General features: G+C 35.6%; 1 protein-coding gene across 6 annotated transcripts in view; it reads right to left on the reverse strand.

The window, feature by feature from the left end:
• Window positions 1–14,563, reverse strand: part of KHDRBS2 (KH RNA binding domain containing, signal transduction associated 2) — a 393,310-nt gene that overhangs the window by 65,235 nt on the left and 313,512 nt on the right. For all 6 annotated transcript variants that reach the window (XR_008748216.1, XR_008748214.1, XR_008748217.1 and 3 more), the window contains exon 7: window positions 1,844–1,926. Coding sequence is in view for 1 of the 6 variants with exons in the window: in XM_055811149.1 (XP_055667124.1) it covers window positions 1,844–1,926 (83 nt within the window). In the remaining 5 variants the exon portion in view is untranslated. The remainder of the gene's footprint in view (window positions 1–1,843; window positions 1,927–14,563) is intronic.

Genomic DNA, 14,563 nt, shown 5'->3' on the forward strand with positions numbered 1-14,563 from the left:
CCAAATATTTAGGTCATAATATTTCATTGTATTGTACTATTTTGGCTCATTAGGGAGGCATTTCTGTGAAGCTAAATGGCCAATAAGGTACAAACATCCAAATTGCATATCTAATGGTCCATTTGTTCTTTAAAACTCTGAAATGAGGAGTGTGTTTTTCGAAAGTGTTCTGTTTGAAATCAACAGACTACTTGCGGCATTCAGCACCACTCAACATGAATGACTAAGTGTCCTGCTGTATATTACAAAAAGAAATGTTTTAGTTGCAGATTTTAAACAGATCAAATATCCTGGAGGTAGCTCATGTTAGTAGAAAACATATCTGACTACTAAACTCAATAGCTGTTTAATTAACAAAATTATGTGACTCTATAAGTTTTCTTTCTTGAGTAACATTATCACTGCCAGTTCTAGCTGGATTATAATAAAGTCCTCATAAACTTGATATATTGGTCACTTAGTTGCCCGGGACATCACCTTGCAAAGAAATTACAGGTTAATTCAGATGATATAAAGCAATGTCATAGCAGAGAAATTTCCAACTAATTATTATTTTTACACTGGAGGCAGCATCTCCTGTGACAAGTCACTACTGTAGCAAAAGATGGGCTAAATTCTTTTCAGAAAAGTTAGAGTACATTTGACAACAAGAATATCTACCTACACAATGACATGATGGGTGAAGCTAGTAATGTATAATTACTTATAAGTGTTGTTAAAGTATACTTGATGGGGTTCACATTTAGGCGTGACAAACCCTTTTAAATATACTTCACTGGTTATAAAAATACTTACAAAGTATTTTTTATTAGCTCAAGTGCCACTCACTACAGCAGTTCCAGAGCTGAACTTTATTCTGACAGGCATTTTCATCAGCAAGGCATTCAACAAAAAAGATGGCTAAACAAAAGGAAGTTTAAGGTCCTCTGGTCTTTGGAGTGCAGACCTCTATACACGTACACTGCCTTCTTGCCCAGTGAGAATCACACTAACTCAGTTAAAATCTATGTCTTGTTAAATTTTTATTTGCCTTCCCACAATCTTACGAGTAGGCTTAGCAACCCATCAGAGCATTGTCTGAATAACTGGCTGAATCACCCTTTTATCCCTCAGCTTAACTGTGAAAAAGTTGTCATTCCACTTTTAAAAAACATGGACCAACTGTCAAATTAAGATACGTGTGTGGTGTATTAGTACATAAAGGCGATCATTTTTGCTGCCTCATTTTAGTGGCACAAAACATAAAAGTTATGAATGTAATTTTTCCTATTATTGCATGCAGTAAGGACATAAAATAAATTTTCAGACTTGGTTGCTTTTATAAATTCTGAGAGTTGCTGAGAAAGTAACTGGCTGAAAACACAGTTTCAGCCTTACTTCAGGCTTGAAATTCTCTTCCATAGTTTACCTTGATGGTGTATGCCAACCAACATCAGGTATTTACCATCATAATTATTTTCTTTATTTCCTTCTGGTTTTGCCCAAAACATTGTAAAAGCTGTAAATATGAGATTCCCTTGACAACTTTGGATTAGTAAAGGAAAAAAAAAATTGCACAAACAAGTTCAGTATGACATCAGACAGGAAAATGATATAATGACTTTTCTAAAAAAACCCACACTGAATTTGCACCTATTTTAAAAGCGTAGCTGCTTGCATTTTTGCTTCATCTGAATAATTCTGTATATAAATTCTGACTGCCACTATTACTTTTTGACAGCTTTTTAAAAGTACTATAGAGATTTTGTAAAATTTAATGTGGAAAATGAAACAGGAAATTTACATGAAAAGCTAAGAGAAAAAAGTGTACTTTGAAAATTAATGTAAAAATGCATGTGCTTACCTTTGTGTTTGGGTGGCATAACTGTTATCGTATGCCTCATAGCTTGGATCGTCATATTCACCCCCATATCCATCATCATATCCCTAAGGGGAAAAATGGAACACCACAGCTCAGAAAAGTGATGAATCAAAGCATATTATCAAGATGAAAAAGTAACTTACACCAAAATATATATGTGTTATGTTTCCCCACTATTATGTAAAACAGCCTACTGATGAGAATTGTGAACCGTGAAGAACTACCTGTATTTCACAAGGGTAAAGAAATCAGTTACACATTTAAGAACTCAGCTTACTCATTGATAAACTGTGGCATATTGCTCAAACCACAGTGCTTCAGTGGGATCTATGTAGAATACTGATGAATGATAATGATAACAATAATTTCCTAGCGATTTGTTACATAAATGGTTCCATGTTGAAATGAACAAATGGCAGGAAAAATACATTGACTGTTCAATATTACTAAGAATGTTATTGTACCATAAGATTAAGTTTACTTAAAAAAAAAACCCAAAACCAACAACAACCAACCAAACACGAGAAACAAGTTTTGTGCATGTTTGTGACAGAAGTAATGGGTTATGATTTTTATAAATAACTTACAGTAAGCACCTTTTCCTTCATTGAGCATCCTACTCTTTTTAAAAAAGGCATGCTTTTCTGTGACAGGTTGATGAACGCTTTAATACAGATTCCTCTCATCCAGCTTAAGGGTCCTAAATGAAGGGCTCCGACAAATGCTCAGTCTGCCTAAGCTAGAGAGACACGAGTGATTTCAGAAGATGATTCAGCCCATCTAATGTCTGAATCTTCTACTGAGGGAGCCGTGGGCAATTATGATCTATTGTAGCTGCCTCTGAACCAAATAGTGCTCAGGAACCAGACGATAAATAAATACATAAATAGATGGATAATCCAGGGGAAAGCTTTTTCGGGAAGGAGAGTCCCACTCTGATACTGGGGAACGGCCTCTCCCAGAATCTGAAGTCCACAGAAAGAAACCCTGTCATCTTCCACTTCAGGTGGAAGTACACCTGTCTGCCTAGCCTTCATTAGTATAAACTCAGCAAAACATATAGTTAACCACGTACCTCTGCAGACTACAGTGATACATTTAACACTATATAGCAAAATACACAATCTTGCCTCTGGGAACAGGACGAGAGAAACAACTAGTCACAGGAGATGGATGTTAGTCACATTGATTAGTATGCTACTGGGTGGGATCCTGCTACTGGGAAGATGAGGGTGATGCAAGTTCCTATATAATGCCGAATAGCTAGAGGAAAGACATTTCAGCATGCTTACCCACCACGTGAGAGAACAGGAAAGGCAACATTTATAAATTAGCGCTCTCAGTTTCTTGATGCCTGAGGTGGATCAACGTTCAGCACCAGCAGGGCAGAGGACACTTGTTAATAGCTGACACTTATGTGGGTTTACATTACAGATTTTAACAGCCTCCCTCAAGGCTCAGAACAGGGCAATACAGTGCGAATGGTTCAAGTGGAGTGGTTGGAAAACAGAGACAGAGGAAAAAAGCACAATGTAATGTACCTATAATACATAAAAAAGTATCTTCTGGATAATGTTCTCTTATTTGTGTCAATCTGTATGGGAATTATCTTGTAATCCTACAGGTGAACTATTTATATAAGATATATACTAGCATTCTTTCAAAGTTTAATATGGTCTATCATACCGAGACACCCTTGTCCCAAAGAAGCCTTTAGGCATCTAGAAGTGAGATCCGAAATAGCTCCTTTCACATCCTTGAAGTGTCTCAAATTCACTATGCATTTTTCTCCTCTTTAACCTTCAGCTCCTCAGAACACACAACTTGAATGTTTGAAAGTATTTCTCACACACACATTTTGAGAGATGTAACACCCAGCTCCCATGCAGACCCTGTTAAGATCTAGAAGCTATGAGTTTGAGGACATTCAAATTCACATATTCTGTGCCCTGTGTAGGATGAGGACAGTGCTCCCAAGAGAAGTTCTGTATAAATCCAGAGACCAGAACCCAGGATGCCCTCTCAAAATGCAGTGCAATCTTCTAGTTAGCAATAGTCAAGACTCCTTCATGCACCCTCTAGGTCTATTAGTCCATGTTATTAAACAAACCAACCAACCATATTAAATGGATAAACATTCTGTAAACATATGCTGATGAGAGCATCTGTCCCCTTAGATATATTCTAAGTTGCTAGTGCTGTATCCTTACCTCACTGAAGGAAAAGGGATTGATTACCCATGCTGTCAGTGTTCTGAATATGACATTTTTCTTCTATAATCTCTAGTTTCATTTATTTCACCAGAAATTTTCACATATGTGTGTATAACACTTAACCTTCCACCCCATATGTAAGTTCTTGTGACTTTTAATTGAGTCTGTGCTCTTCAAGGAGAAATATCTTGGACAAAGCAACTTTGGGTCTGATCTGATCAATGTCCACCGCTGGAGAATCCATCTTCATGCTCATCAGAATATTACAAAACTTGTAAAAAAGGTGACAGGGGCAAGCTACCTGGTTTCAGGGAAGGGGAAGAAAGCACTTCCCTAAATCTTCAGAGTTCTTTGAAGAGGTTAATGGGGATGCAGATAGGCAGGACCTAAGGAAAAGAGTTTCCTTTGAACTCCAAAAAGTTGCTGATGAGCTTTGATTCTCAAGGCTATCCAGGGCACTGGGTCTGGTTGCCTGGGAAGACTCTTCCTGTGTGAGGAGTCTATTTCCTCATGGCAGCTGCTGCCACCATTCAGAAGATTACTGCAATTAACTGAAAAATCTGAAGCAGGGGAACTATTAAAGATATTCAAACTGATAGACGTTTCTAGGTTAGGTTTTTATGCCAGGTTATTTTTATCTCAGGTATTTCTTAATGAAGTATCTTTCCAAAAACATAAGAAAAAGATCTTTTTACTTTGTGTCAGTGAAAAGGAAAGTGAGTCTTTCAAAGACTAGGATTCACTCTGGCCTTACAGTGATACATCCTGAACCAGAGATAAAGGTACAGAAATACACATCTGGAGCTGCAGTGGCCTAACAATGTTTATAAATAATTATGGATGATTTTGAGGAGTCTTGGTATAGTTTAGGGTTTAAAAATAATAACCAAAAAAATTAAGGAAAATTTTAAAATACAGCACAATTCAAGAAAAGACTACTTTGAAAATGAGCATATTTAAGTATTTGCCAGTCTTTCCCCACAAAGTGAAGACAGGAAAAACTCCTAGAAGAATCTCAGAATAGCACATTAAATTAACATTGGGAACAATCACTTCAGGAGCAAATACACCCTACCACTGATAACGAAATTATAGTCAGGGGGGAAAGGCTGTAGAAGAAAAAAGGGACAGAACTGGAAAAAGGCTTATATTCTACTACCCCAGAAAAAGTTATCTATTTGATTCAACACCCAAGATATTAAGGAAGATTTATTTTATTTATTTAGATTTACTCAAATCCTTTCCAAGTTTCAGATAACACAATATTAGAAATACAAATTAATATGCATCACCAATAACAAGGGTATTGTAATCTACCACAATCTGATCTCTTTAAGCATGAATTTTCTACTTCATGTTAAAACCCTGTTTCAAACAATAACAGTCCACACTCAAATGCACCAAGTTTAAATCACCTCTTCTCTACATACCTTAGAAAATAGGATTCTCACAGCATACTCTGAAAAATGGTAGGTTTCAGCTCTGGGAACCAAGAAGGAAAATAATTCTAATACTTCTAATGAAAACTGCCCTACTCTGTATTTTACATGTGTCCTGGTAATATGTGATGAAATACATTGTAAAGAAGTCAAAACTAATTTTTATTTAAAAGATGATAGCCCAACTCTTTCTAAGGTAGCAACCTGCAACATATCTAGACATTTTTTTAAAGAAAGAAAAGCAAAACACAAACAAAAAATCAAAGTAAAGTGAATTATGCAACTCTGTATTTGACAAATATGTGAACAAGAAAAATGTCTGCAGCTGAGAACCAGGGTAGTCCTTCTCATTTGCTGCACCCAGCAGTACGCAGAAATTAGTACTGTACCTCAGAGAAGATGAGATTATAAAAATCCACCTCTAATTGTAACTCCAAGTAAAACCAGTTGTTTCTCAGTAAAGGGGCTTTTGTGTAATTTCCACTTCTTTCTTCTCCTTGCTTCTATCTCACTCTTTCCTATTGTAACTTGGCCACATCCATATTTCCTCACATATCTGTATCACCTTAGCTTACAAGGCTAAAATCCAGTCATCTACCATTAACCTAGCAGTAGATTCCCATAAGAATCACAGGGTAGAAATCAAACATTTTTAGAGGGTAATTCATCCCACATACTTCTGACACCTATTTGACACCTATTTGAGGACACTTTGAATTGCACTCTAAATGAGAGCTTTCTTTCCAATGACTATAAAGGGAACCCGGGACGGGATTTAGATAACTAACCTTTAGTTATGTAAGTTAGTTCATTGTTTGAAAGCATTTATTGCTTAGAGAAAGCTGAGCTTGTAAAAATCAGTGCTGCTAAGAGTTGTTTTGAAGCAACCTCAGACCCAGAATGCAATTAGAATGCTGGGAATGATGCATGAGGATGGGTGGGCATGTAAGACCAGCATCACAGGCAGACAGACAGCACTCTTCAGAAAAGACGCTGAGTTAATCTAGCATGCAACTGACTGCACACCTACAAATCGGGAAATGCTAACAACTATGGGAAATCTTCAGTCTCACTCCTTTTACTGTATATGAAACACTGGAGAGAAATAAAGAAATACATCTGGGAAGCCTTCTCCTTCCAGATGTATGACTCATGCCCTTGGCTAGTCATACTGCGTGTTTGGTTTTAATGAATCTTACAATTTTCCTGTAAAGAGCATTTAAGGTGATTAAATCATGTCACAGAGAAATGGCAATTTTAACCAAAATTAAAACAGATCACAGCTATTATACTTGGAGCTGTACTACTGTCACCTCCTTATCTACTTGTTGCTTTTAAAAAAGTGGCAGATAGTGCCATCATTGTGTGTTCACGATTCATGAGTGCTGAGCTGGTTGAGCCTCTCTAGAGTGCTGTAAGGGGGAGGACTTGCCTTCCATCACAGTCACACTCACAAATTTGGTGCTCAGACCCCAAGCTGTTCTAAGGTGGGGGCAGCTCTGAGTAGATGTAGAGGAACACATCTTGATATATTAATTTTATGTAATTTAGACAAATAGCAATTTCTCTTTACTGACTACAAAGAGGGATAAAAACTGTAATTACTTTAGATTTGGATTATTCAGTATTGAAAAACTGCAGCTTGAGCAGATGAATCTCTCTGAAGTGCCTGGGAAGTTGGAGTGTTGCTGAGCAAGGATTCCTGGAATCATAATTTATGCTTAGAAACTGAAATTCTGATTAAATTACTACCTAAGTATGTATGCCTGCTGTCACATCTGGCATTCTTCAGCTATACCTCCAGGGTCAGAAAAAGAGAAACCAGATATCATCACTTTGCTGAAGATGATATATATCCCCTTCACTAGTGAGATCTACCAAGCATTTTGAAAATAAACTCAAAGATCAGTGGCACTATATCCATCAAAATTATAAATAGTAGTAATAATAACAAAAATAATGCTGAAATGAAAATGGGAACACTAATCAATTGAAAAATCAGAGCTTTATGTTATGGACTTCATAAATGCAATATATGAACTAATCTACAGTGCTGAGACAACCCAGAGTAGACGTGCTTGCCAGAGGCAATGAAGTAATCTCAACACATTTGACCTCTCAATGAAATCAGTCTTATTCTTCACATACCAGCAATCGGAAACACCGTTATAACTGAATGATAAAAGATACAGAGGTGAACAATTTTCATAGTCATGGGAAAATGATTGAAATTTCAGTATAATCAGTCACAGAGATTTTGCATATTCAAAGCAGAGAACATAAACAAGCTATTAATGTTCTCATATTTCAATGGTTTAATTAAATCTTATGTTGAACAATTAATATAGTAAGAATGAGTGAATCTAAACAAGTTTTACCACCCAGAAGTCCTAAAATTGATGGTATGCAAGATAAAGAGATAAAGATAGGGCAGGGGCCACAGAAGCAAATAGTTGTGCGGTGCCAAAGCAGTCACAGTAAACCAGAATCACAGTTACTTCAAGGAATTGCTGTGTACTCTCTTAAATATAGCTTTCTCCCTGCTCCTCCCCACCTCCATCCCCATTTTTTCTGTACTTCTTCAACTAAATGTAAATTGAATGAACAACAACTAAACCACATTTTTGGTGTACTGAAAAAGAAAATAACAATGGAGTGAAAATGTAAAAGAAAACCTAATAGCAATGAAACTTTTCTTACTCCTTCCATATTTGCAGGACTGTAGAATACAGCGTAATTTGCTGCTGCAATTATTATACTACAACATTCATCTGACTAACATCTTTATTTCTCTGTTACCTCTCCTATGCTCATGAAGTCACATTAAACCTTCTAATTCATGTGTCAAAGCTCTGTATAATCAGCTGCTGCTTACATCCATCTAACTTGCTGCACCTTCCCTGTCCCCTACCCCTGCTACTGTCAACAGTGAAACCATTTCCTACGCAATTCTACTTGTGCTTTTTTTCATAATGTCTTTCCTTATGGAATGGTATCCTATGCTCAGTGGCAATCCTTTTACTCAGTTCCCATTGCACAGGAATGTATCGCAGAAACATCTTTCTTCCAGTATCAATAAAAAGGCATATCTCAGTAATAAGCAGCAAGTGGAGATGAAAAATAATCCAAGGTATTTTTGTGTATCTGCAATAACTTGCATTTTTGCATGATTCTGAGATATCTGAAGAAAGGATTTTTTAATTTTTATTTTTACTGATGACTTGTACTTGAGCAGTACTCAAGTACTTGACATAGTACGTCAGTGATAATATATTACAGTATCAAGTTGCACTGGTGCCAATACATCACATAAATGGCATTTAAATGAAACATTTATTTTCCCTGAGAAATGAAATGAAGAGTAGAAAGTAGTCTTTGGCTGCCAAGGGAGGATGGGCTGTAATACACCCACTATTGGTTTTAATCTCCTTATGATATCTAATATTTCTTTTTCCAAAATTTTAAGCAAAGCAGATGGTGAGCTTCTTGTGCATCCTGATGATCTCCCAGCTGTATAATCAGTAGATGGAGTTGACAAAATCTGTCCATGGAGCACTGAGGTTTCTTGTATCGTAGATACAGAAATCATTACAAGTATCTACTAAAGACTGACAACTCTTCTGTCTGAGTTTAACAACTTATTGATGGTTTAAAGCACTTCACAAAGGTTTGAGTTGCTAGACATGATGCCTTAAAGGTAAACCATTTAAACCTTAAATAAGCTTTACAATAACCTAGGAAATTAAATTTCCAGGTCTTGAATGGTTGGGCATTCCAAGAAATTTTCCTTTTTATTTTCCAGCCCTTGAAAACTTGACCACAGGATTGTCTATTTTGGAGCTTGTAAATGTGCAAGAAAGTGCTGAGGTACTAGCAAAGAGTAGAAGTGCTTTGATAGGTGCTTTACAGGACTTTGAATTGCATTTACTTTAAAATAAAATTTCACTCTGATGTATTATTAATGCTGGAAGTAGGCAGATTAAATAAAACTTGGCCAAATGCAAGATAATGTGCTTTAGTAAATACATCCTCAAAATCTATACACTGCTCGTGTCTCTGAATTTACAGAATTCCTTCAGGAAAAGACTTGTAGGAGTCATCGTGATTAACAGCTATGAGATCTGTCCAATTTTACTGCAGCATTAAAAAAAAAAAGCTCCACAAAAATAGCCTTATATTTTCTATGTCAGGAAAGGAAAAGAAATTACATAGGTTAATTCTATGTGCAATCCCACTGGTTTTGATCCGTTTTTATTCTGTTTAAATGCATTTAACCCTTAAGGATTCCATGAGTTAGTAATTCATAACAGTACCAAAACTTCAGAGTGGAATGAGAGACAACACTGTTTAAAGCACTCAAAAACAGGACAAATACAGATTTATTTATATATTAATCCTGAAGCAGGTCTAGATGAGAGTTCAGGCATTCTTAATGGTGGAATCTTTATATCCTAATCTTTCCCAGACACCCCACACCTTTTTCATCTCTTGCCGAATCAAATTCCAAGTGTCTTAGATTGTTACAAAGATAGTTCATCACATATTTCCTAGAATCTAATTTTATAGAAAAATAGTTCTGACAAATTTGGACAATGAAATTAAAATTGCCTTGCTATATAAATTATGCATTTTGCATAATTTTTGATTCTTTACATAAAAATATTAGCTTTTATATTTATTTTTCTTCGTAAAGCAGTATTTAGAAGGTGTAACAATGGTAACTCTTATTTTGTGTTTTTTTTTAAGCCATACTTAAGCTAAATAGTATTCCACCAGTGCCATGATACCTTTGATTTAATTTTTGGATTTCCAACCTGAATAATGTGTCTCATGAGTTTATATATTTGAATTGATCAAACTTTTTTTTCCATTCACACTTATATTTTGAAGAGTTGACATAATAAAACTTACTGTGAAAAATATAGGTAGATTTTGAAAGTTATGAAAACTAATCTAGTACTAGGGAAACTAAATGTTAAGTTGATATCAGTTGCAGAATAAAAACTAATTTTGGGGTTTTTTTTCCTGCTTATGACAATGATTAAACTTATATAAGAGCTGCTTACAATGAATGCTGCTAATCATGTTTGAACAAAAATGTTACTGGAAATTCTTCTTGGTCCTGTGTACTGTAGAGGAATAAAAAAGGAACAGTCTACTCCCAGCAACTTCTTAACTGTAATATTTCATTTTCTAACAGGTATTGTCAGACTAGGAAATACAGTTTAGCATGATGCATAAAATGCAAGCATTACAGGTAATGCAGGTTCTTCTTGGTTTTAAAAGATATGTAAGAAAAGCAAACTTAACCAGCACAATCTCATGCAGGAATTATTGCAGAAAGGCCAGGTATAATTAAAAGCAAACATGTAGAATGTGATGGGACTTCTAATTTGTGAATAGAGTAATGAGCAAAACGGTAAAAATTGCTTAATACTTTTTGAGATACTTAGCGGTAGTCTTTAAATTGTTATTCCCTCAAGTTTGAGCATGCAATTAGAGAAATTAGGGATGGAAAAGAACAGATCATCTACTAGGAGCTCCTATCAAATATGATTGCACATTTTCTAGTGCTTTCTCTAATCAAATTCTAAATATTGCCAGTAGTAGGGATTCCACCGTTTCTCTTGGGAGACTGTCTGACAGCCTAATAGATCTTTGTGTCAGACATCTCTGCTAACTTTATCCCATATGACTAAATATATATCACTGTACCAGTAAAATGTATTCTCACTATTCTCTGATTTCTGTGTCACATTCTTCTGGTTTTGTTTAAAAATAATTCTAATATAAATATTCAAAGTCAAATGTAACCCTGACACAGACAAGAGATACCGATCAGCAGGTAACATAGCAACAAGCCAGAACCCCCAAGTATTCACAAAACCCTTATACAGATCCCTACCCCCACAAATTACTTTCCTCTTTCTTGGGTCTAGCAAATAGCTGTGCCAGAGAAGATGTCCAGTCATCTTTGATTCTACTGGATCAAGAGTGTCAAATACCATGACTAGCTCTCTAAAGTGAAAGCCTATAACACAAGTGGCTCTCAGGAGGTGATGACCTGCCTGAATTAAATCCTTAAAGTCTGATGGAATTTTATTGCATTAAAATCCACCCAGAAAGTATGTATGGACCTCAATATGGCTTTCATAGCAAGACACTCAGCAAGCCTTTGTGCTGTGCACCAGACTGAATTTGCAGATTTTATTTTTTTTAAGGTGACGGAAGTGATGTGGATATGCATCACAGTAACAAAATCCATATTAAATGGGAAATTAAAATCCTGTTACTATGTAAGGCATATTCCTAGACTCTTGTGCAGCCTGACTGTGATGCTGCAAACAGGGATTCATCATGATCCCAGACTGTAGCAAGGCACAAGAAGGAAGGAGAAATTGTGGCATTCCATAGGAGAAACTGTTCTTACTGTCTTTCTATCACACAGCTGTAATAGCTTTGGTCTAGCTCAACCTTTACCTGCTGGCTATCACTTACGGTCGGAAACTCAGAAAATGGACCAGATGTTTCCAACATTAACTGAGTTAAGTGCATTAAAGATATAGAATCAAGTAAAATCCACATACTGAAAACACTAACAGTATCTCTATGCTAATTCCTCTAATGCTTACCAAGAAATAAAAAGAAAGAACAAGCCTACAGAAAGGTAAAAAAGGCCAACAGATCTGTTAATTGTGAGACTATTCATTTCAGAATAGTGATTCTGACCCTTCCTGACACAGCCTGTCAGCAAATGAAGAACAAAAAATGATTAAAAATACTGATGGACTGCCAATCAGTCCAGTACTGATTTTCATTTACCATATAGAGGTGATAATGCACATCTGATAATACCTCTTCTGCTCTAAACACTGCAATGGAGACACCAAAAGCAGAATTCAACAACCTTCTCAAGTGTGCCTAGGGCTGGATTCCCAACACTGTACAGATCATCCAGGGCCATGACTGCTGCAGTTGCTGTATAGTCTACTGATGGTGTCCAGCAGTAGAACTGAAAATGGACCTAGAGAATCTCAACGTTTCTTTCAGTCCATCTCTTTAGCTCACAATTTAATTTTTATTAATATATCTCCACTTGTTTTCAGCTATCTATTTTAGTATACTTACCAATCAAAAATTAACAAGATGTTGATTATAGGAACATTTTAATGTGCAATGATTCATAGAAATCATAATCATACAAACTTCACTGTTCTACTTTACGCTCACCAATGTTTGGGGAAAGGTAACATTCTAGATTTTGGTGAGCTCCCATAAACCAAGAGCAAGATTTCTAGCTGACCACTGTAATCATAACATCTGATATAGTTACAAAAATGCCTGTACTGTAGAAATAAAAGTTTTTATAAGAAACGGATTCTTGTTTTGTATACTGTATATTAATACATTACAGAATATATACATATAAATTGATATACATATATACACATGCGCCTATCTTGCTTTTGTGTAACAGCAATATTTTTGCATTCTTTTCATTCAGTTAGATTCCATGAACGTACATGGTTTTCAGACTCACTAAAAAGGATGGAAGGCAGAAAGTGATGTTCACTATAACTTAAAACTTCGGTGAGGTGTAATTTCTAATTCCTCTTTTTAACAACTACATTAGATAAATAATAAAGAATGACAGGCAGGCTACCTTCTAAAAGAAAAGGATATCTGAAAAGATTGTTCTCTGGCCATAAAATGAAAGCACAACACAGATTGCAGTGAACATTTGACGGATGTACATGAAATCTTGTGTTGTTGCTGGTTTTGTTATCATTTGTTAGAATTTTTCACTAAGCTCAGAACTGTTTTAGCTCCATATTCAGCACAAAGTAATTCAGTGTGATTCTATAGCTTGCATGCTAAGTCAATTTGCATTAATCTTCTAGGAAGAACTATGTGTCCCCCCTGCAACACACACAAACATACACAAAACATTTCTGTTCTCTCTCCAGCTTTGTAGAAAAAACCCAAGATTTTTAGAAAAGCAGCTCTCCATCCTGAGTACCACTCAGGCCATATCCTCAGTTATTACATATGCCTGTATGCTATTAAAGAGTTCTACCCATTTTTTATATTTATTTTTATTGATGTAACTTCCATCTTTGTTTCTTTCTTTTTATTTTAATTTTATATGGGGTATTTTTATGGTATGGAATACAGAGTGCAATGTATCCTAATTCTACTTCAGGAAGATTAGTAAGTAGGCTAAAGGAAGGAAAAGAAATAATTTGTTAATTACGATTTCCTTTTAAACATTGTTCTAGCACTTTACACACTCACCTTTATCTTGTTTATGCCATGATAATATCTTGCTTTGGATAACATAAAAATATACTCATGTCTCAGATATTCTTTGTTTTAAAGAGCAAGAATGTTAAAAGGAATTTTTAAATTGAATTCTTTGACATTCATATCAGGTCTTAGGTAGGAAGTTCAAAAAACCACTACATCAGTTTTGGGAGTACTGAAGAATGGAGAGTTCATAACGAAATAAAGTTAAAGATGGTAAGTTGGCATTTATTGAAGTAGAAAAGGAGAAGCATACGGATAAATTTTTTCACTCTCAGTTCAGTGAAGAAGCCAGCAAACTTTTAGACTCTGCTTGAATATTTAAAAAACGAGCAGAAGGTTATTCTCATCTTACAAGCTATAATGACTGAGCTTGAAGATAACTGTCATGATTCTTTAAAGTCTCAATTTTTTCTAAAAAGGGATGGTTCATGCTGGTGATATTTCATCACTACCTATTCAGCCAGTAGACCACTATTCCACAATGGCAGTATTATCTCCTCATTGGCACATCCTTGTTCTGTTAATGCACTGGAGAAAATAAAGACATTGATTTAGCTGTGATTGTAATGGTCAATGACTCAGGAATCCATGTAAAAAAAAAATCTTCATGATTCACAGAGGCGGTTGTCAGCGCTTTATATAGTGCTTCATTACAGTATTCAGTTGGGTTTTGAAACAGAAAATCCATAGCATCAAGGGTCTTGGTGTTTGTTTTTTTTTTTTTTCTCTAACCAAGACTAGGA

The sequence above is a fragment of the Falco peregrinus genome, chromosome 7 (assembly GCF_023634155.1).
Source record: "Falco peregrinus isolate bFalPer1 chromosome 7, bFalPer1.pri, whole genome shotgun sequence".
Lineage (NCBI taxonomy): Eukaryota > Metazoa > Chordata > Aves > Falconiformes > Falconidae > Falco > Falco peregrinus.